Source organism: Protopterus annectens, chromosome 11.part0, assembly GCF_019279795.1.
Source record: "Protopterus annectens isolate FY-2018-M chromosome 11.part0, PAN1.0, whole genome shotgun sequence".
Lineage (NCBI taxonomy): Eukaryota > Metazoa > Chordata > Ceratodontiformes > Protopteridae > Protopterus > Protopterus annectens.
The window spans coordinates 818,840,121-818,862,491 of record NC_056745.1 but is presented as its reverse complement, the minus strand read 5'-3'; the positions used below and the strand labels follow the sequence as shown (position 1 = coordinate 818,862,491).

Genomic DNA, 22,371 nt, shown 5'->3' with positions numbered 1-22,371 from the left:
CAGTGCACACTTAATAACATAATATTTCTTCTTCAATTACTAGACATCAGCTATGATTTTCCAAGAGTCAAGCCAACCACAAACTGCATTTTAATTGCTTTAATTCTTGGCATTGCTTGCTAAGAAACCGAATAAAGGGTGATAGTGTTGCACAATGCTCTTACTAACTTTTTATCTGCTTTTAATATATATTGTAATAAAAGTTAGCTTTTCAGTACTGAGATCATTTTACTGCTTGCCATTGTTTTTAACTGGCAATAAGGGAGATCACTTCTACGACATTGTCATCTCTTAGCTTGCTTTCCATTAAAACCATGAACTCTTTAATAATGTTTCTGACTCCAGCTAGAGGTTCTGATTGTTAAGTTTTAGAAGTTAGCACATTTGAAAAGTTTTGTAGTGTTTTTTTTAAGCAAACTTTAACCAAAAATCAGAGCGATTACATAAAGGTTAACATGTCAGCTTCAGTCTCTCTCTCTCTCTCTCTCTCTCACACACACACACACACACACACACACACACACACACACACACAGCAGAAACATAAGCTAATTATAAATACATCCGTGTAAAATAAAGTAAAAGGAGATAAGCGCTTTTATAATATGTATATTGCTTCATTAGACCATTCCACAAAAAGAACTGACAGCCTCAATTTATCCCCACAAACAGAATCAATAAACCAATTAAATTCATCATTGCATTAAGTGATTGCATAATTAAACTTCTTAACTTCACCTTCCTTACCTATTTTCAAAGTCTCACAATTACAAACATCATCTTACCAACTAAGTTCTTAGACTTCAACCCCAAAATTCCAATAAACACCCGGAAGATAGTACCCAGTCTCTTCCAGGACATTTTTAATGTATATTACAAAACTAAACTAATCAGTACACCCCCAAAACAACCAAAAATCATACCCATCAGCAAATCACTCACAAGCAGGTGTATACAATTGCTACATAATATCAAAGCAATCCTTATAGATGGAGATATACATCTACTAGAAAGTTCTTCACTCCCACCACTAGAATCACACCAGCAAAAACTTAACTCCTTCCTCCTCTCTTTTCTGAGATTTCTTCATTCTTACAAATCTCTAAAAATCAAATATGCATAAACTGCAACAAAATTTTCTAAATTTGCTACTAAAACTCAATACTATACCCATCATTGTACTGCACTAAAAACCCTTAAGTGGCTAGAACTACCCAACTACCTAAAATATTCTGTTACTCATTGCATATAGGATCACTAACTATCTTGACACATGTACTGCTCTAAATGCAATTCTACAAAAATACTTGTCCAGTTACCCACTGTGATCAAATGATCAACAGCAACTTACTATCCATAGGCCAAACAAATCAACAGGACACTGCCTTTAATCCTAATCTGTTGCTAAAACCTGGAATTCCCTTGCTACTACCATTAGAACAACTACCTCTTACCAGTCCTTTTAACTCTATCTAATATATCACTTAAATTAGGAATGGCTCTGATCCTGCTCTACACCAGGATAACCATCTTCTGTCCTAGTTAAAACTCAAATCTACTTTCAACCCCTTATCCATGAAAACATTCCTCTCTTACTTTCTCGATATTCACATTATTTTCTTTATATTTCCCCTGACTTTCCTTAAACTCTAATACAGCCACATAAAAAACTTTATCCCTGTGCTTAGTAGATCAAAAAAACTCCACATCACAACCTCCATCTATCTCTAATATATATATATATATATTTAACCAAACTTTATCTCACTTGGTATTATTGCTTTACTGCATTCAGTACAACTCTCTTCTCACAATACTTAGGCATCAAGTCTATCTTCACTGGTTTATGTGAAACCAAACACCCCCATAACAATCTTAGACTTTTATGTTAACAACTTGTTTCATTCCATCACACCTACCATGTTGCCTCTCAATTACGTAAATAGTTAAGCCTGTGTACCCAGCTTATCTGTACATTTGTAAATATTTGACTCTATGTATTAGTGTTTCAAATGTAATTTTGTATTTACTGTTACAAAGGTAAATTATCAATGTATTACAGTATGAAATTTAATCTATACCTGGAGCTTTTCTCCAAAGGCCTCTGTTGAAAATGGGTACATAACTAGACAGACTATCCAAATGCCAAACAAAATAAAATAAATAATTGAGTTTAAATCCATAGAGAGCTACTGGGGGAAAGGAAAAACAGAATCCATTAGATGTTAAACCTTCTATAAAAGAAGAACTAATACCTACTATAGACTACTCACAAACATAGAAGTGCTTCATTCTAACCATCTCCCTAATCTTAGAGTATTTGCTGCCCAATTCTAGTTCATAAAGTTATTTCATTAATATGTCTATCTCTTGTACCTTAAGATATCCCTTCCTCTTTAACGGTGTAGTAACTACCTTCTTTCCCACTAAGATCAAATGTTGCACTAACTGCATATGGGCTTTTCTTTTGAGAACCGTGGAATGTACCCAATTAGATACAACTCAGGTGTAAGTACTACCTTGTCCGGGAAAAGTAATTCAATTGGGACTGAAGCCATGTTTTTTATCACTCCAATTCTGGGCATTCCCAAAATATGTGATACCATATGCCTTGGTATTCTTATTTAAACCTCCAACACAATAGACTAGATGAAAGAATATTTGGTAGGGATAGGAAGGTGTATAAATATACTTAACAAAGAAACTGCCACTAAAGAAGCAGAATCTTCTAGAATGTGGGGCATACCTTGACATAGGGACAAAATTTGCCCAAAGCTCTGGCCCATTGTTAGAGTTTTCTGTCACTGCTCCCTAAGTTGGTTGCCTGAACTATTCTGTAAATTATGAATATGCCTTGTACTAATGCTAATCCTGTCTTCCTGATATGTATCTAAAGCTGTATCCAAGAAGGTCAGTCCCGGCAATGATTTGCACATTTTCTGGCCTCATATGGTAAGCCAAAGCCCTCCATAAAATCTTCACATCTAATCATACATTCAGCCACTAGCAGGCTGCCCTCAAATTCTCAATAAAGCCACATTTGCCAGATGCATATAGAGATCATGGACTATAGATGACTAAACCTCTGAATGTAACACTGGTAATGAGTTTTCTAACCATTCAGATTATTTAGTCTCCTTAAAAGCCCAAATAGGTCGATCATATAATTCACTAAGAATAGTCGAGAGGGTACTACTCATCCCAGTTAAAGTCTTTTTTTATTAGTCTTTGCAGTATGAAGGATTATAGATGTCTGTAGTTAATTCTGTGATAGGGTGTTCTCCAGAAATAAACTGTGATAGGGTGTTCTCCAGAAATAAACATGTTATTTTGTTTCTTTCTTTTCTTTTTCTTGTAAGTTACTAGTAACACTAGCTTATGGAAAAAAGTAGGAAGTAGGAAGAGAAGAGGGTTGGGGATGATTAGTATTATTTACATATGGGATAGATGGACTTAAGACAAGAGTTAAAATTTTGAAATTTTATTTGCATTTCTGAGGTAAAATCATGCATATAATCCATTTAGCCCCAGGTTTCCAGCAAAGCTAGTTTATTCTTTGCAGTTTTTTGCTCTAATATTCTATTTAAATTTTATTTTATAAAAAGTTATCTTTAAAACAAATCTAATTACCGAGTTCTTGATGCAGGATGATTTCACTAAAGAGATACTGCTTACCTTTTCAACAGTACTCAAAACTTTCTGAGGCTCTGAGCCAGCATCATTACTTGCTTTAGTGTCCACTTCTTCTTCTTTGCTCGTGCCATTCATTTCCACTAAGTGGCTGTTGTTGACATAGCTTAGATCTTCCTTCCATAGTTTCATCATTTCAAGCACATTCTTGGGACGATTTTTGCTTCTGTTATCTCCCTAAAACAAAACACCAAAAATTGAACAGAAATAACGTAGACATTCTAATGCTGTATATAAACAGGACACGACTGACATCAGTACTTATAAAAAAACTTGAAATTCATGGCAAAGGCAACACTGATTTTGTCAGTGTGATCTATGAAATAGCAAAAGCGGTTAAAGTATTCCTCATATGACACAATGTGATAAGAAAGATGATTCTCTGATTTATAGTGCATATTGTAAGAAAACTGCCAGTAAATCCAGTGGAGATTAATCTACCAAAATTACACAAGAATTTGGAAGAGTTGGTAGAGAAAAAGACAGGGCAAAGAGATTCAAAAACAAGCAGAGACTGTATATGGAGAAATGTGGCTGGGGACTCCCACACATACCCACACAGGCCTTATCATATAACCTACAAGGTAGTTAGCCAGTAAGGGGGAGGCAAATAAGGCAAGAAGAGAGAGGGAAAATAGGATGCTAGGAAAATATAAAGATTGGATAGGGAGGCAATAAGGAAATGGGTCAACATGACATGCAGAGAAGGAGAATGAAAGGGAAACATGGAGGAAAGAGGATAGGGCACTTTCATGAGAAAGACGTAAGTAGAAAAAAATGGAAGGAAAGGGGGGGGGATTAATAAAGAAAATGGCAGAAGGACAGACATAATTCAAAACCCTCCAGGAATTACAAGAGGAATTTTGATTAACAAAAAAATGAATGGAGGACATACACTAAATGGAGAGAAACATGGAGAAGAGAGAATGAACAGAAACCAAGGAAAAGAAAATAAAAGAAATGAGAGGAGAGATGAGAAAGGATAACTTCATGGGAAAGATGGAAAAAAACACATGAACAATCAAAATAGAAAGATATGTGAAGACCTGAGGGGGAGGAGAGTGAAAGAAGATATAAGGAAAGTATGGAAGAAGGAAGAATAAAGGCAGACCAGGAAGATGAATGGTGAACATTCTTTCACATAAAATCAGAGATGCAAAAAATGCATGGGGTAGATGATCAAATCTTTAGAACGATGAACAGATATAGTTCATACTGAAAAGATTATATAAGGAGGGAAGTAAAATAGATTCAAGATGCTGTAGATGTATGACAAAAGAAACATAAGTGCTGAGAGAGTACCTGGGTAGCAAATGTCTGGTCAGAGCCACTGGGAACCTGAAGAGGAAATATGAAAAAGAGGAACAAAACCCCTTGGATTTTTGTAAGTGTAATATAGGGAATGAAAAGGGAGAAGTTGTAAGGAAAAAGAAATGTGTGTGATGAGACTAATTTTAACACAGATAAAGAGTGTAATAGCTAGAAACTGGAAAACAAGGGGCAAGTGCCAGAAAGGGCAGCTAGACAGGATATTTCTAGACATTGTAAGGAGATGTACAAAACAGAAGAAAATGAGAGGGGTATGAAAACAAGAAAGGTTAAGAATGGAAAGTGTTGATGTGCTATTACCAGTTAGACGGGAACAAACCTCTCAACCTCTTAGTGCAAGAAATCTGGATAAAGCTTGACAAAATGGGGGAACAAAGGCCCACAAATAGGGACAGATTTTAAGTATTGCTCTTATAAACTTAGAAAGTTGCTAGAGTAACAGGGTTTGTGCTAACATACATTTTCTGAAGGATTTGAAGTCTGAAACTCATATGTATGCCATTACTTCATGACTTCAGTCTTCAGATCATCCCAGTGATTTGTCAGAAAACCATAAATTTTATGAGGAAAAGACCAAACATATGAAGCACAAATCTGGACATTCTACAAAAACCTGGACAGCTGAGAGGTATGGAAGGGAGGATGGGGGGGGGGAGGGTGGTGGTGGTGAAAGTAGAAGTGTAATGAGAAACAGAAAACTACTGGTATACAATAAAAAAATTACACAATGCATGAGGATTGCATAGTGTTCAAGAGAATTTAGCAAAAATATTCAAATATTCCTCATAACTGTCAGGCTATTGTAGAAAAATGTGTGTGTGTGTGTGTGTGTGTGTGTGTGTGTGTGTGTGTGTGTGTGTGTGTGTGTGTGTGTGTGTGTATGTGGAGACATTAACTACTTACATGGATCTAGAATACTTTCTCCAACAAAGATGATATATGTTGCAGCAACTTGAAAGATTAGTTGTAGGAACTATTTACATCAAAAATATAAAAAAAATGCATACTAATAAGGAACTACAAAACAATTTAACAGACAGCCCATTATTTAAATGCAATAATGCCCTCCAGGCTGGTGTTACAAGAAAATAATGGATCTGCCATGGGTGGTGAGGCACAAAATGTCACAAATATATTTTCTCTGTAATACCCACCCTGCTGGGAATTATTGCTTGCTTGCATACATTTTCTGTTTTTACTGATGATCAATCTTTTTCTATCTGCATTAGTGCATTGGTTTAAGCAGCCAAATAAATCTGATTTTGAATTTGAAGTTATAAAGGGAACATGCAACTTACTGTATCCCTGTGGATGATGGTGACTTCCACAGCACGTTTATAAACTTTTTATTCTCTTAGCATATTGTAACTGATAGATAGAATTTCACATTTATGCATTCGTAGACAGAGCCAAAACTGAGTGATGGCAAATATGTCGCAACTGCAGAGGATAATCCATTCCTGTAAATGAATTATCTAATTGCATATACTGATGAAATTAGATGCTGCTACAAATCCGAAGGTTCACTCGTCAAAAAACAAACTGAACAAGACTAAAAACCATACACGAGTGAAACCACCACGAAAAAATACTACTGTATAAAAGTCCAACTGATTTATTAGAACAAGTACAAATAAAAAACAACAGATGAGCACTTTCGCGTACCGGCTAGTACACTTCTTCAAATCTTAACATCTAGATTTTTAAAACCACTTTTATACAAAAGCTCATACTCAAAAATGATCAATTAATCAATTTATCAATTTAACAATTATACAATTGAATAATCAGTCAAAAGTGCAGTGCAATAAAAGTATACTAGCTGCCTGATATCTCTGTAAACCCTAGGAACAGAAAGCACAAAAAGAATAAGACATACCTAAAAATCCTGTATGCCGGTACGCGAAAACGCTCATCTGTTCTTTTTTATTTGTACTTGTTCTAATAAATCAGTTGGACTTTTATACAGTAGTATTTTTTCATGGTGGTTTCACTCGTGTATGGTTTTTAATCTTGTTCAGTTTGTTTTTTGACGAGTGAACCTTCGGATTTGTAGCAGCATCTAATTTCATCAGCTCCGTTTTTTTGCTTTGTGTTGGTGCTGTTATATTCTCACGATGGATGTTACACCTGTTGAATTAGACTACAATCCTGAAGTAAGAGATATTAATTTGAGATGGAACAATATCATGAATCAACATATTAATCCTTTACTTTCGTTGGATTTACAATTACCTACAGCAGCTCCTTCAGGAGGTAATATAGACAATTTTACTGAGTTTCAAGCATTGAGTAGAGAATTAGAGAATGACTTATACAAACTACAAAGATATGTATGGCAGAGAAGACATATGGCGGCATCTCTGCATTTTCATGTAATTCCTCGTGGTATGAGGGTTCTTTGCATGCCCTCATATGGTGAAAGCCATCCTGAGCTTCTTAAGAGATGGCAGGAACTGAACATAGAACTTAGTAATAATTACAAGAGATTGTTAATTGACTATTTTTCTCCCCTGGAAGCAGATTTGACGTCCAAGGTAGAGGCTCTGAATAGGGATCTGCGTAACCGCTTCAAAAGTGAGAACTACACAAAGAGGCTAGATAATATATACTTACAAGTCAGTGCATATAGTGACAAATTACAACTCACAAAATACCGTAAGTTGCAGCGTGATTTTAGGGATTTTTCCCTTGGGCAAGTGTTTGTTTGGCCCAAATCCAATACTGTTCAACAAGTAAAAGGCGATACAGCATCAGCGGTGTCCAACCTTAACAATGGTGAATCTTCTATGGCTGATGATATCGTTCCTTTGCACACAGCTACTTTAGAACATGAGAGCAGTGTTAATGAAACTTTCACCACACCGCCGGATGGTAATCAGTTACCAGGTAATCCAGCCCATGTGGATACTCCTCCACCGAACCAACAGGCTTACAGAGAGGGGCATATGGGAAACATGTTGGGAGCCAGACCCAAGTTTTCTACCAGTGGTATACAGCGTTTTTTGCCTCTTCCTGTGAGAAAGAGGCCAATGTCAAGAAATCGTTCCAGCAGCAGAGGCCGAAGGAAAAGGAAGTTTTCTGGTGCAGATCAAGATCAGAGACGCCGTGTGAGAGACTAAACGGACTTGTGTTTAATTTTTCAAGGTTTGATTTTACAACATCTGATCTTTCTTTGCTTAATAAAGGACTTACTTATATTCCCTCACAAGGCAGTAGCCTGAGTGAGATGTTAATTGATCTAAGAGTATTTGGACGTTTAGTCTCCCTAAAATTGTTTTTTAATGTTAAACAAACTATGAAAAAAAGTATTTCTGTTTGTCCTCTAGAGTTTAAGCGTAAAAGTACATTTACGCCAGCATTACCAGCCCAAGTAGAATGTTTTATTAAACTCTGTGAACAAGATTTTTATAAATACTTCTTACATACTAAAAAGAAATGTACATTTTTTAATATCTCTGGGGATGAATGGCGTTCTTTACAGAGTTTAACTCATAATACGGAGCTCACAGTTAAGCCAGCTGATAAGGGGGTGGGGTTGTTTTGCTCAACACTGCAGATTATAATGCAACTATGTATTCTATGTTGAATGAAGTTACCACATATAGTGAGATTGATACTACTGTGCTAGCAAGAATTGTTAAGCATATCCCTGAAGAAATTTATGATTTGTTGATGTGTAGACAAATAAGTCAAGAATTGCATGATTATTTTTATGTGGAACAACCTGTGATTCCTTATATCAAAGGACTTCCAAAAGTGCACATGAAGGTGGTTCTGCTACCCATGCGTCCCATAGTCTCTGGAGAGGGATGGGCTATGGAGATGATATCTGTATACATTGAGAAGGCATTAAGTCCTATGGTTAGAATGATTTCTACCATACTCAGGGATACCTAACAACTGATAGATATGTTTGAATATTTTTCTGTTAATTTGAAAATAGACACCTGTCTTCTAGTCACATTAGATGTAAAAAACTTATTCACATCGTTCCCTAATGAATATGGCATAGAAGCCATTAGGGACTTATTGAATCACAATGTTAGCTTCAAGCAGGATCAACAGATACTTATATGTGCCTTAATAGACATGATTTTAGCTAATAATGTCTTTATGTTTAGGGACAAGTTATATTTGCAAAAATGGGGTGTCGCCATGGGCACCCCATGTGCAAATACGTATGCCAACCTGGTAGTTTACTACTGGGAAAAGAACCACCTTTTTAATAGCAAATATTATAATAAAGTCCTGCTTTATAGAAGGTTTGTGGACGATATCCTTATTTTTTGGAAAGAACTCTAGACGAATTAAAGGATTTTATCTTCTATTTAGAGTCCACTACCAGTTTTCTGAGATTCACGATGGATTGTTCCAGTGAAGTTATAAATTGTCTAGATATCAACATAAGCATAGATAGACATGGTAAAGTTTTAACTTCTTTATACAGGAAACCATGCTGGAAAAACACTCTGCTCCATTTTAGCAGCATACATCCCCGCCATATATTCCCCAACATAATCAGGAGTCAATTCATGAGACTCACTAGACTATGTAAAGTGAGCCACGAATTAGAAGAACAGGCTGATATAATAGAACGCCTCTTCGTTGAGAGAGGCTATGATAGAGGCATGGTGAAAGATATTTGGAATTTGATATTAAATAAAAATAAAAATAATAATAACACTAACATAGGTAAACAAGGGTACATTGGCTCTAAGAGTCTTACATCAGCCACTAAGGAGATGAATGATAAGAGATTAACTTTCACTACTAGATTCACTAATGATAACAAAGAAATAACAAGGATCATAAGAAAAAATTGGCATATTTTAACAATAGATTAATTTATTGCGGATATTGTGGGTATAACACCTCGTTTTACTTATAGAAATAGTAAAAATTTGAAGCGGTTACTCTGCATTGAACATGAACAGAGTTCAGAAAAACAATGTTCAGATAAGATGAGAATGGGTACATATCCTTGTAAGAAGTGTAATATGTGTAGTTTGATTACTGATTCACAGGTATTTATGCATTCAGATATAGATTATGTTTTTGAACCCAGATTTTTTATCTTCTTGTAATAGTACCAATCTCATATATTTAGCTACATGTGTACAATGTAAAGCGTTCTATGTTGGTTTAACAAAGAGAAGGCTCAATGATAGGATGCATAATCATTCTTATGAAATCAAAAAGTCTATCCAACAGAATGCTTTAGCCAGACATGTTATGTTAAATGAGGGACATGACTTCAGATTTAGAGTGTTACAACTAGTAACCCCTAGAAGGAGAGGGGGTAGTAATATGAATTATTTGGAGACTTTAGAGTTACAATGGATTTTTAAACTGAGAGCACATTTATCATCTGGTCTTAATCAGTCTATAAATATAAAGCCCATACTTGAAGCACGTAGCAATAAATGAAGGTATTTATACTTTATATAAATATATTTATCTGTAATTACAATAGCATTAGTATTTGTTTCACCAAAAAGTACATTATAGGGGTTTCATTGAATATGAGTATTTTGTCATATATTTATTCATTCATTTACTCATCATTGGCCATATTTATTTGGTTATATATATATTTTTACACATTTCATATGTTAATAATCATATTTGTTTTTATAGTACAATAGATATTATTTTATAATAAATTAGTCAGTAATGAAATTTTGTATATAAATAAATATAGTATATAAGATACTTCCATTTTCTTTTTCATGTCACTATTTGACATATATATACAGACATATATATTTATTTTTTCTTTATATGTATACATTTTTTATGTGTTTTTTATGTATATAAATATATATTTTGGAAAATATGTGCTAGAATTGATGAGCATTTGGTGGTTTTAAAACATTGTTCATTTAGTCATTTATTTGTATTATTTATTTAATCCTACTGTTCTATGGAACGCGCAGTTTCCTGGAGCGACAGGATTTTTAGGTATGCCTTATTCTTTTTGTGATTTCTGTTCCTAGGGTTTACAGAGGTATCAGGCAGCTAGTATACTTTTATTGCAGTGCACTTTTGACTGATTATTCAATTGTATAATTGTTAAATTGATAAATTGATTAATTGATCATTTTTGAGTATAAGCTTTTGTATAAAAGTGGTTTTAAAAATCTAGATGTTAAGATCTGAAGAAGCGTACTAGCCGTTACGCGAAAGTGCTCATCTGTCCTTTTTTATTTGTATTTGTTCTAATAAATCAGTTGGACTTTTATACAGTAGTATTTTTTCGTGGTTTCACTCGTGTATGGTTTTTAGTCTTTTAGTTTTTAGTCTTAATTGCATATACTCTGTATATTACTGCTCAGAAATGTTAAGATGGAAGCATCACTCAAAATATTATTGTTTGGGTCAGTTAAGTGAATGCGTGGGTGTGTGACCCAGAGTATTTATGATTATCCGCTGTGAGTATTTAAGAACTTCAAACTGATGTGGCCAGTTTAAAAGGACACCAACAATAGTAATGATGTCAATGATTTTAATAAGCAGTGATTTACTGATGAGCATGGAAAAAGTGAGGTAATCCTGTGCCCATGTGACAAACACCCCTGCTCATTTATGGAATCTGTGTTATTTATAGCCAGGGAAACTGAACTCACTGCTATGACTATGATATTTCAACCATGGGTCTGATATGCATAAAATATTTTATCTAACTTGTAGAGGCTGCTAGATTAGGAAGTCCTCAACCTGAAATGATACAACAACTAATATAAAAGTTCACTTGGAGAGAATGCTCTCGCAATCAAATCAGCCTAACATAAAAAAGTATCTTAAAACTAATGTGTTATTTCATACATCTGCTGAAAGGGATTATTCAATGGCTGATGAAAGTGTGGAAAGATAAGGCAAGATCCTAAATTAGAAACTGTAAAATGTAGAGTAAAGTAAAATTCAACATTAATTACGGTTGCAGGCTATAATCAGAGATGAGCATGTTGCTGTGACATGTTGGGCACACCAAAACAAAAACTTCTATGATTTACAATCTGTAATACCAAATTATTGCTTTTAGAAATGCAGCTACAGTGTTTATGATCTGCAGTTATGATCTTACAAAACCAGGCTTCTGTCAAGAATAATCTTCTGGACATTGTGAATATTTTTATGAATCTGACGTGTACAATGCAGTGTGGGCTAACAAATTACTGGTTCCACAAGGGAAATCACATAGTTTATAACCAAATGTGTATGAAATCATACTTGCAATGCAGTAAAACCTTCCAGATGTCGTGAATATTTTCCTGAATGGTGGGAGATCACATAGTAACATGCTCCACCAAATTACTGATTCCATGAATTAAGCTAGATGATTGATAACCAATAGTCACAGTTGTGTGATATCAGGCTTATGTTTGAATAAAACCTAATAGATTCAGTCTATATTTCTGTAGCATAGGGGAGCACACAAACAGCTTTGCGGTTCAATAATTAATCGGGATTATACTCTATTCACTGGGCCACCAAGGACTATAGGATTACCAGCCTGGGCTATCCCCACTGTTCTGCATGTTGTTGAGGAATAATCAAAAATAATTACTTTTACTTTCCATCTTAATCTGTAAGAAATAAGTGCCATGCGGAGCTTAGGTGCATCTGATAATGAAAAACAGTGCGTTCATTTTTAGCAATATTGAGCCTCTATACTGCCACTAGTTCAGTTCAGGCAGCATGTAAGAAAAACTGGGGCAGCACTGATCTCACCCAATGTTTCCAATCTTAAACTTCATAAAAACTGACAATCTGTAATGTAGACTTCAAACCTTTAAGGTACTCACAGTAATCCAGTGATGGTCCAGCAACTCACTAGCTGTGAAACGATGAGCGGGGTTTACTGAAAGGAGTCCTTCCAATACTTCCCGACCTACAAGCAAGGAAGAGTATGAAAAATTAGAAGAACAGCAATAATGACACAAAATATTTAGGCACACATCAGAAGCAGAAAACTAAATGTTCACAATAAAATGCAGGACAGGAGAGTGAAACTTGTGAGAGTACCTAAAAATAGAAGTGCCTTGTGATGAAGTGAAAGGTGTACCAAACAGCAGAGTGTGGTTGTAATTATATGAAGTGCATTTTGTTTTTTGTTACAGAAGCAAATATATTATTATTGTTATTCTGTCCTGCTGCTGGTTCTTAGGTTTGTAGGTTCATAGATGAATTACTAGATAATTAGTCTGCACACTATAATGGACCTAGCCCCCCCTCCAAAAAAAAAAAAAAAAACATTCAGAAACTCCCTCCAGCCTTAAGGAGGGCAAGACAAGATAGACCTAGTAAGAATTTATAGCTGATCACCTTTCGACATGAGTTGGAAATTTGTTTCAGAGGTTGGGGATAGGTTCAGATATGAAAGTATCACTTCAATGTGTCTTATTTATCTGTTGATAAATATTTAGTTCCTTTATCTAAGTATTTGAGGTACTATTTATTCTGTGAAGGAAGTGGAGGTCAAAGAGGGTTGGTTCTTTTAAGATCCAAAAGGTTAGATACAAATCTCCACTGTGAAGTCTATAAGAGCTTGAGTAAGACAGAGGGATGTCAGTCTGTCCTTATAACTGAGATTTTTGAGGCTGCTGATCTTTTTAGTTATGAATCTTGGTAAACACCATTGAGAAATCTCCATACTATTCAACTGGCCTTTGCAGAGCCCTCTCATATGAGACAGCATAATATACCCTTGAGACTTTTTATAACATTGGAATCATAGTCCTACTCCAGTCACCATAAAGGAACCCCTAAAATGATGTCAGTTTCCATTACAATGTACTTAATGTCCATTTTTCTCTACATAACATTGATCTAAGCACACTGCAAGCCACAGACCATACCACTTATCCTGCAAAATATAAGGTAATCAAAAGGCAATAAATAAATAAATGAATGAATAAATAAATAAGAAAAGAGGTCCTTCAAAAATAGGAACAACTAGTTAAAAATCTGGACATTTAATTAACATAATATTTGAATACTAAATAGCACATAACTCCTCTAGCTTCCAATAGGAATGTGGGATCCTCTTAAACCCTCCTAAAACTGGTGACCTTTGGAGAAAATGTGATGATTTGCACTTAATGACAATGATCAGAGTGGTAGACTTCATTTACTTCATAAAATATATATTAATTCACATTCCCTTAGTCTGACAATGTCTTGAGTTAATAGTACCAATATATTAAAAGCATGCCTCATTGTCCCTGATTGTTTCTGGGTTTGTCCCTTATTCTGTTGAGATTTGTCCATGATTCATTGTGAGCTCTGACATTGTTTAAAAAAACAGAGTGACAAAATAATGGAAAAATATAAACACATTATCTATCACAGGCAGTGTAAAATCTATAGACTGTAATGAAATCTATTCCAACATTGTACCACACAAGGTCATTTTTTTTCAGAAAAAATGACATTCAAGATGCATGCCCTCTTTCTTTAAGTTATGGTTCTCACTGGTGTGTTGGTCATATAGTACAGTTTTATGTGTGATAGACAGTTTCATAAATCACATGTGATGAGGAGGATTCAGAAAATTGTGTGAAGGGGTAAATCAAGCCTGAAAATAGGGTATACCTCCAAAAATATGGACATTCTAAATCAAACCTGAAAATAGGAATGTACCTCCAAAAGAGGGATATTTTAAGAGGCCTGTAACAAACTGGCTCATCAGTTCTTGACCGATTTCATTACTGAACATACTGAATTGTTATTATTATTTTTGGGGGACTTTTGACATAAATTAGCTGAACATGGCAAGTTCCAGCCCTGGTCACAACAAAAAATATTTTTCCACAGCAATGCTCACAGATTTCTTACTCAGTAGCCTTCCCCAAATGTCCGCCTTTATTATACAACAGTTACCTAATATCCAATATATGCGAAGATCACCCTTTATTACATGACAGTTATCTAATATCCTATATGTGAGAAGATCGCTTGTGAGACATTGTAAAACTGGGCAAAGTGACAAGTTGTTAAAGGAAGTTGTGGAAGAGTGTGTGTGTGTCTGTGGTGAGTGGGTTAATGTGTATGTATGTATGTGTGTATGGGTGGTGAAATTTCCCAGGAACATGTATATGTGCCAAATGTTGTTTATCTGATTGACAACAGCATGATGGCTTTATTACTGAAAGTCACTTTTAGTGAACATAGGGTGCTGCTCTTTCTTCACAACTGTGTGACCACAGTGGTGGTATATTTAAGTTGGGGGGGTTGGGAGGTTGGGGGTCTCCTGCAATCAGACAATGCTAGATTGCTAGCGGCTTGCTGCTCTTGTAAAAAAAAAAATAAAATAAAATTGTATTTCAGTGATCTTTTTTTTCTCCTATTTTGCTCATCAGAACTCCCCTTATCCCAAGATGTGGAGACTTCAGAGTATAAGTAATGGAATTAAGGGGTGAAGCTGCCTACATATGTGGATATGACAGGCTTCCTGGAGGAAAAAAAAGACATATTTGTATATTTAGTTGTGAATCCTGCCTCAGGAGCTATGTTTTCAATTAGACAGGATTTGATCACTAATTTTACATTCCTTTGTCCTATACCCCACCTCAGTGGTACCACTGTATCATCTATAACTGTTTATTTTTTTCCTACAATGTCTTATAAGACATGGCATTAAAGGCCTTGATGAATCAAGAGATGCATCATGTTTGCAGTTCCCCTTGTTGAACATGGCTATTGTTTAAAGAAGATAATGATGAACTGATTAAGTAAGGAGTCACATATATACACATATGAATAATTATGAAAAAACAAAATACACAGAAGCCATGCATTATGTTTGAAATTTACTAACCTACTACACTAATATAATTATATTGTAATCACTGAAAAATATTTATAATAGTTTTATCCTTCTTTACTTATCCACCAAATTACAGTTTCTTTTTTCTTTTTCTTTTTTTCTTTCAACATGTTTCTTTTCCGTTCTATAACTATAGTATCTTTTCTCTACAAACTTTTTCTTCACTCTCCATATTTAATTATCTAAGTTTCCTTGATGGCTTGGTTTCAGAAAACGTTTCCTGCTTTTCCAGAAACTGCTGCCACCAAAGGAGGCATTTTCTGCAGTTGTGTGAAATGTGATTTTCAGACATGTTTAGCTACAGTGAGGAAAGCCCTCATTCTTCTCCTTCTCCTTTTGGCTTTTCCATTAGGGGTCTCCACAGCAGAACAGTGGTCCACAGAACAATTAACAGTGGGATTTTATGGCTCCACGTTGCCAGCCCGGCACCCAACCTTCCACAGAAAGCACACACTCACACTTAGAGCTAATTTAGAGTGTCCAATCCACCTGCAGCATGTCTTTGGAATGTGGAAGAAAAACAGAGCACCCAGAGGAAACCCATGCAACCACAGGGAGGACATGCAGACCCTGCACAGAAGACACCCCAGTCGAGAAACAAACCAGAGAAGCTCTTGCTGTGAGGCAGCAATGCTAACCACTGCACCACCTTAGCCGACCTAGCAAAGAGCTCATTATCATCTAATATGCATGTCTCTGAATCACATGGAGTTACTATTATGCTAATCTGCACTTTCTTGTGGTAATCACTTCTGGTGACTCATGCTTGCATTGGCACAGGCACCTCACAGATTCACTCCCACACACATGCATGGATAAAAAAACATGCACGTGTGCACGCGCGCACGCACACACACACACACACACACACACACACACACACACACACACACACACACACACACACACACAGATGTCCTCCTTTGCCTTGTAAACTCCATGGACAGAGGTGGCTGTGTGTGTGGGGGTCACTCTAGGAGTCTGCTTCATCTATGAAAGAAAATGCATGGAATGCAGTGATTACACTTCAAACTGGGGAAAAGATAAACCTGCTAAGCACATTTCAGATTGAGACTCAGTCTAACAGCACTTTGGGATTCTAAACAAGATCCTGTTAAGTACCAGTACTGTGAAGATTGGGTCTTGTGCTATGGATGAACAGTGGATAGTGAAAACCAACAAAGAACAGTGGCAGAAGCTAAAACATCTTTCAAAGCTGTTCAATACTTTGTTATCTCACACCTAAAAACAAAACAAAGTGTTTCAATAGCTTTTAATGTTCTGCATTCTTCAGACAGGCACTTGATTTCTGCCTGCTCTTCGTTTGTCTGCCATGCTGTTGATTTGGCAGCACTAAAGGTTTTACTGGTTTTAAAAGCTTTTGAAAGTCGATAAAATACTTTGCACTCCTATAGCTTATTTTGTTGCAACTTGTAGTATGTGAAGCAAATAAATGCTGCATGTACTACAAAGAGTTATGACTGGGTCTCACTGATAATAACTAGGGCTGTACCGAATAGGGGGTTAAGAGTATTCGGCCGAATACGAATAGTTGTACCAACTATTCAGCTGAATATGAATGCGAATAGTTGTTTTAGTCAAGTCATGAGGTAAACTAAGCAGTAAAACTAAGCACTAAATAAAATAGTTAAACAGCAAGTCAAGTTTTGAAAACTGTTCTGTGCTGTGTTCTGCTGTTTGTGCACTACAACGAGGGCTAAAAGTAAGAAATTGTTATTGTACATACATACATTTAACTTACCACAAAACTAAAAAACAAATATAAACTAAAAAAAACACAGTGGAGCCATGACCAAATAGCTGTCAAAGCTTTTTACTGATGTTACCAAGTAGCTGTCAAAGCTTTTTACTGATGTTACCAAATAGTTGTCAGACTTTTTACTGATGTACATTTAACTCAGGAATACTGCATTAGCTTTCAAAAACACCAATCATTCCATGTTGTGAGCATTAAGACAGTTTCCTGTTTCACTGAGGGTATCACTAACCATACTAAAAAGACGTTCACTTCACACGCTTGTAGGTGGTGCAGAAAGGTAGCGCACAGCCGTATGACACAATGTTGGAAATCTGGACATGTTCATTTTCCACCACTTCAGTGGGTCAGTGTCTCTCAGAACACAGGGCTCTGTCAGAAAGTTGTTCAGTTCTGTTTTTGTGGAGACAGAATTATCACTGTTCAGTGCCCAAACAGGCTGCAACTGATCCCAAGATGACCAAATGTCTTCTGCTGCTGTCTTTGTCTTTTTTGTTGGTGGTTGTTTGTTCACTTCAGAAACAACTTCAGATGGCTGATTTGTAGGCTGAATTGCAGGCATAGATTACGTTGGCTGACGCAGTAATGTTGCAGTGACAATGTCTGTTTTGGCTTTTACCTGCTGCACAGGTGTCAAGAAATGCAGTTTGAAGCGTGGATCCAAGCCGGCCAAAACTGTGTAAATGCCATTTTCATACAAGTCAGAAAATCTCCTTGTTAAGGATATCAGTTCACTGACTTCTTTTTGATTCCATTATCAGCTACGTCTTTCTGCAGATATAACAAGACAGCCTGAACAGCTGGTAGGATCATTGAAAAACAGGAATTATTGCAGCTTATTTCATGCGTTAGTTGTTCAAATGGCCGAGGAATTGCAACAATTCTTGTTGCTAAAGCCCACTGGTTTGTCATCAGGGACAGTACCTTGCTGGATTTGTCACCACATTTAGCAACGTACACAGACACAGCTCTCTTTTGCTCCAACAACTGATCTAACATCTGATATGTTGAATTCCACCTGGTGACAATGTCCTGATGAAGCTGATATATATATATATTTTTTCAATAATATTTCTTTATTGTTTATTTTAAATGTACACCATTTCACAAGAGTAAACACAGGTGATATACAATTGTTACAAAAACCATCAATTAAAACAAATTTACACTATTTACATGAATGCTTTCATACTTTAAAAGTAAGACAGAAGACAAGAATTGTTTTCTCCAGGGTTAGTACCAACAAGTTAGTAACCTACTTTATGATGTTATGATTTTAATTGTGTATGCTGTAATTGTCCTCCAAGGTCAATGTTTTATGCAAGTATAATACTGAATATTTGTTCCCAACGCTTTAAAATATTGGGATTTTTGTTTTGTTTATTTATTATGTATTTGTGGGCTAATATATGTTTTATCTCTAAGTTCCTAAAACTATTTCATGAGATTTTAGATGGGGTCAGCCAGTTGGTAGCTATGTAGAGTTTCATTAATAAAAAAATATTGCTGAGAATGATTGCTTGGTTTTTAGATAAATTAATTGGTGGAATATGTAAAATCGTAAACTCCCACGTGAGTGTTGATGATTGATATCCCATCTTTTGCAACTGTATTTTCAGAGAGTTCCAAAGTTTGAAGACACATTTACAGCTCCAGAACATATGTAAAAGGTCAGCAGTTTCATCTTTACAATGTGGGCAAAATTGGGAGTTTCTAGGGTTAAATTTATGCAGTCTAAGGCGTGTGTAGTAGGCATTATTGTATATCATGAGTTGGGTAAATTGTAGCTTTTGAAGAGATATAGACTTTGTTGTTATATTGATTGCTTGTATTATTTTATGGTTTTCTATCAGTGGTATTTTTTCTTTCCAATAATTAGATAAGAGTATTTGTTCTTGAAATTTCAGGTCTTTGATCAGTTTGTATGAGCATGTTATAAATTGATTGTGTTGTAAAAGAGTCTGCCAAAGTGAATTGCAATTAATTAAGTCATCTTTATTTATGTTTACATCTAGAAGGTAATTTAAACACAGTTCTTTGATCTGTCTTAAGATCAACAAGTAAGTCTTAGGGAGATCCAATTGGTCTCTTATTTCTTGCGTGGAGCAGTTCAAAAATGGATATAAATCTTGAAGCGGTATATTAATTATAAGTGGGAACTTTTTCAGGTCAAGTAACTGGTTATTTATTCTCAAGTTGGGGATTTTGTGAATGGGTTGTAGTATCATCATGATTTGGAGAAGATTTACTGATTTGAAAAGATTTTGTGTTAATGTTATGGAATTTTTAAAGGATTCCAATAGGTTATATGCTTTGATGCTTTTACTACTTAAAAAAAGATATTGATTTAGGATTTATATTCAGGCTTTCAAGATGTTTAAAACCTAGTTTTACCCAATGTGGTGACCAGCTATTATCTAGCTTACTGAAATTTGCAATTCTTAAAATTCTATTGGCGTTTATGATTGAGTAATAATTTTCAAAATTTGGTAGGTCTAATCCACCTATGTTTTTCGGAGTCATCAGTTTATCATATGAGATTCTACTTTTTTTTGGTTCCCATATAAATTTAGCGAGTTCAGTATATATTTGCTTAAAAATTTTCTTGGGTATTGATAGCTGGGAGGACATAAAGATGTATAGAAATCTGGGCAAGATATTCATCTTGATAATCGAGACTTTAGCTAGAGGTAGTAGTTTCAGATTTCCCCATCTCTTTAAATCAAGTAGGATATGGTCCCATTTTTGTTTGATATTATTGAGGTAGAAATTTTTGTTATCTGTAGAGAATGTAATTCCTAGATATTTGATCTTTTCTTCAGATTTTATTTGACCTATCAGTGGTAGCAGTGAAAAAGGTTTCAGAGTTTTTAAAGGGAAAATGTTAGTTTTTTAAGGTTTATTTTATAGTTTGAGACTGAGGTGAAATCTTCTATAGCAGATAATATTTTGTTGGTGTCTGTTATTGGCGTTGTACAGTATATGTTGAGATCATCAGCAAAGGCTGACAAGGAGATTTTTGTATTATATATTACTGGTGCATTATGATATATATTTTGTTTGATATTTAAAAATAGGGGTTCTAAATATAAGTTAAACAATAAAGGGGATAGTGGACACCCTTGTCGAGTGCCATTTCTGATTTGGATTCTATTAGACCATCTTTTGTTTATATATAGTGTTGTATAAGGATTGTTGTATAATATTTGTAGTGTTAAAATAAATTCTTGGGGTATGTTAAAGTAGGGTAGGATTTGAAATAAAAATCTTGTGTTGACTCTGTCGAAGGCCTTATGCGCATCTATAATTAGTGCGCATATGTTTTGGTTATTTTGATTAGCATAAGAAATTAAGGTATGTAGTGTTAGTGTATTGTCACTGGTTTGCCTAGATGATAAGAAACCTGATTGTTTACTTGAAATAATTATGTCTGTTATTTTTTTCAGTCTATTAGCCAGAATAGATGTTAGAATTTTGCTATCAATATTGAGCAATGATATGGGTCTATAACTATCCGGATTTTGCGGGTTTGTCTTTTCTTTGGGTATGAAAATCGTTTAGATGCATTAAAGTGTATATCATTAATTTTATTATTTATTATATAGTTTAAAACGTGAGATAATATTTGTGCAGTGATAAGGTAGAATGTTTTATAAAACTCTGCTGTAAGGCCATCTGGGCCGGGAGATTTGTATGCTTTCAGTTTTTTGATTGTTGTTATTATTTCATTAGTGGTTATTGGTTCTATTAGTTCTTTCCTTTGTTCCGCATCAATTTTTGGGAAATTGAGTTTTCGTAGGAAGTCTGCACTATTATCATTTGTCAGTAAATGTTTTTGTTCTCCATAGATTTGAGAGTACATAAATTCAAAAATTTTGATAATATCTTCCGTTTTCGTATAAGTCTTATTTTTATAAAGTAATTCCGGAATTTGTGAAGGTGTTTTAGACTGATTAATAATCCTTGCTAGTGCTCGTGACGGTGTTTGTATATGATTAGCATATTTTGCAAGTGTTTTAGTTTCATAAAATGATAGATTATTGTTGTGAAGAAAAAAAAGGTCTTTTTGGGCTTTCAAAAGTTCTGTTTCCGTTTGCGTGTTATAGTTTTTAAGTAGATCCTGTTCTAATGATTTAATTTTAGTCTCTAGTTGTTGTTCTTCTCTGAGTTGAATTTTCTCATAATAAGAAGCTTTCTGGAGAAAGATACCTCTTATCTGAGCTTTAGTTGCCACCCATTCAATATCAGGAAGGCATATTTGCTTTGTTACCTTGTCCAAAGACATTTTAAGAGTGTTCTGAACTTCCTGAATTATATATTTTTTATTTAATAGATTTGGGTTTAGAGACCAATTGTATCCTCGATATTGTGTGCTGTTTTTGGAAATCTTAGTAATGTGTAGGGTAATTTTAGAATGATCAGACAAGTACCGTGTATGTACGAATACTGTAGGGTCAAGGTTAATTAATGTTTCTGAAATTAGGAAAAAATCAATTCCCCACCACATCTTATGACAGTTGGAGTAAAATGTGAAATTATTTGCTTTGTATGTATTATTACCATATTTAAAGGGATCATATAAATTAAAATCATATTTAAGTTCACTTAGAGTTAAAACTGCTTGTTTGTTATATGATCTTTGTGAGCTTGATTTATCCTTTATTGGATTCTGATATGCATTCCAGTCACCTCCTATGATCATATAGTGATTATTGTATTGATTTAAGACAGGGTACAATGAAGC

General features: G+C 35.0%; 1 protein-coding gene across 1 annotated transcript in view; it reads right to left on the bottom strand.

The window, feature by feature from the left end:
- LOC122815596 (serine/threonine-protein kinase 33-like) overlaps positions 1-22,371 on the bottom strand; it is a 1,042,607-nt gene that overhangs the window by 130,535 nt on the left and 889,701 nt on the right. The window contains exons 10-11 of the mRNA XM_044088227.1: positions 12,828-12,913; positions 3,676-3,867 (exon numbers count right to left, since the gene is read on the bottom strand). Of these exons, the coding sequence (XP_043944162.1) occupies positions 3,676-3,867; positions 12,828-12,913 (278 nt within the window). The remainder of the gene's footprint in view (positions 1-3,675; positions 3,868-12,827; positions 12,914-22,371) is intronic.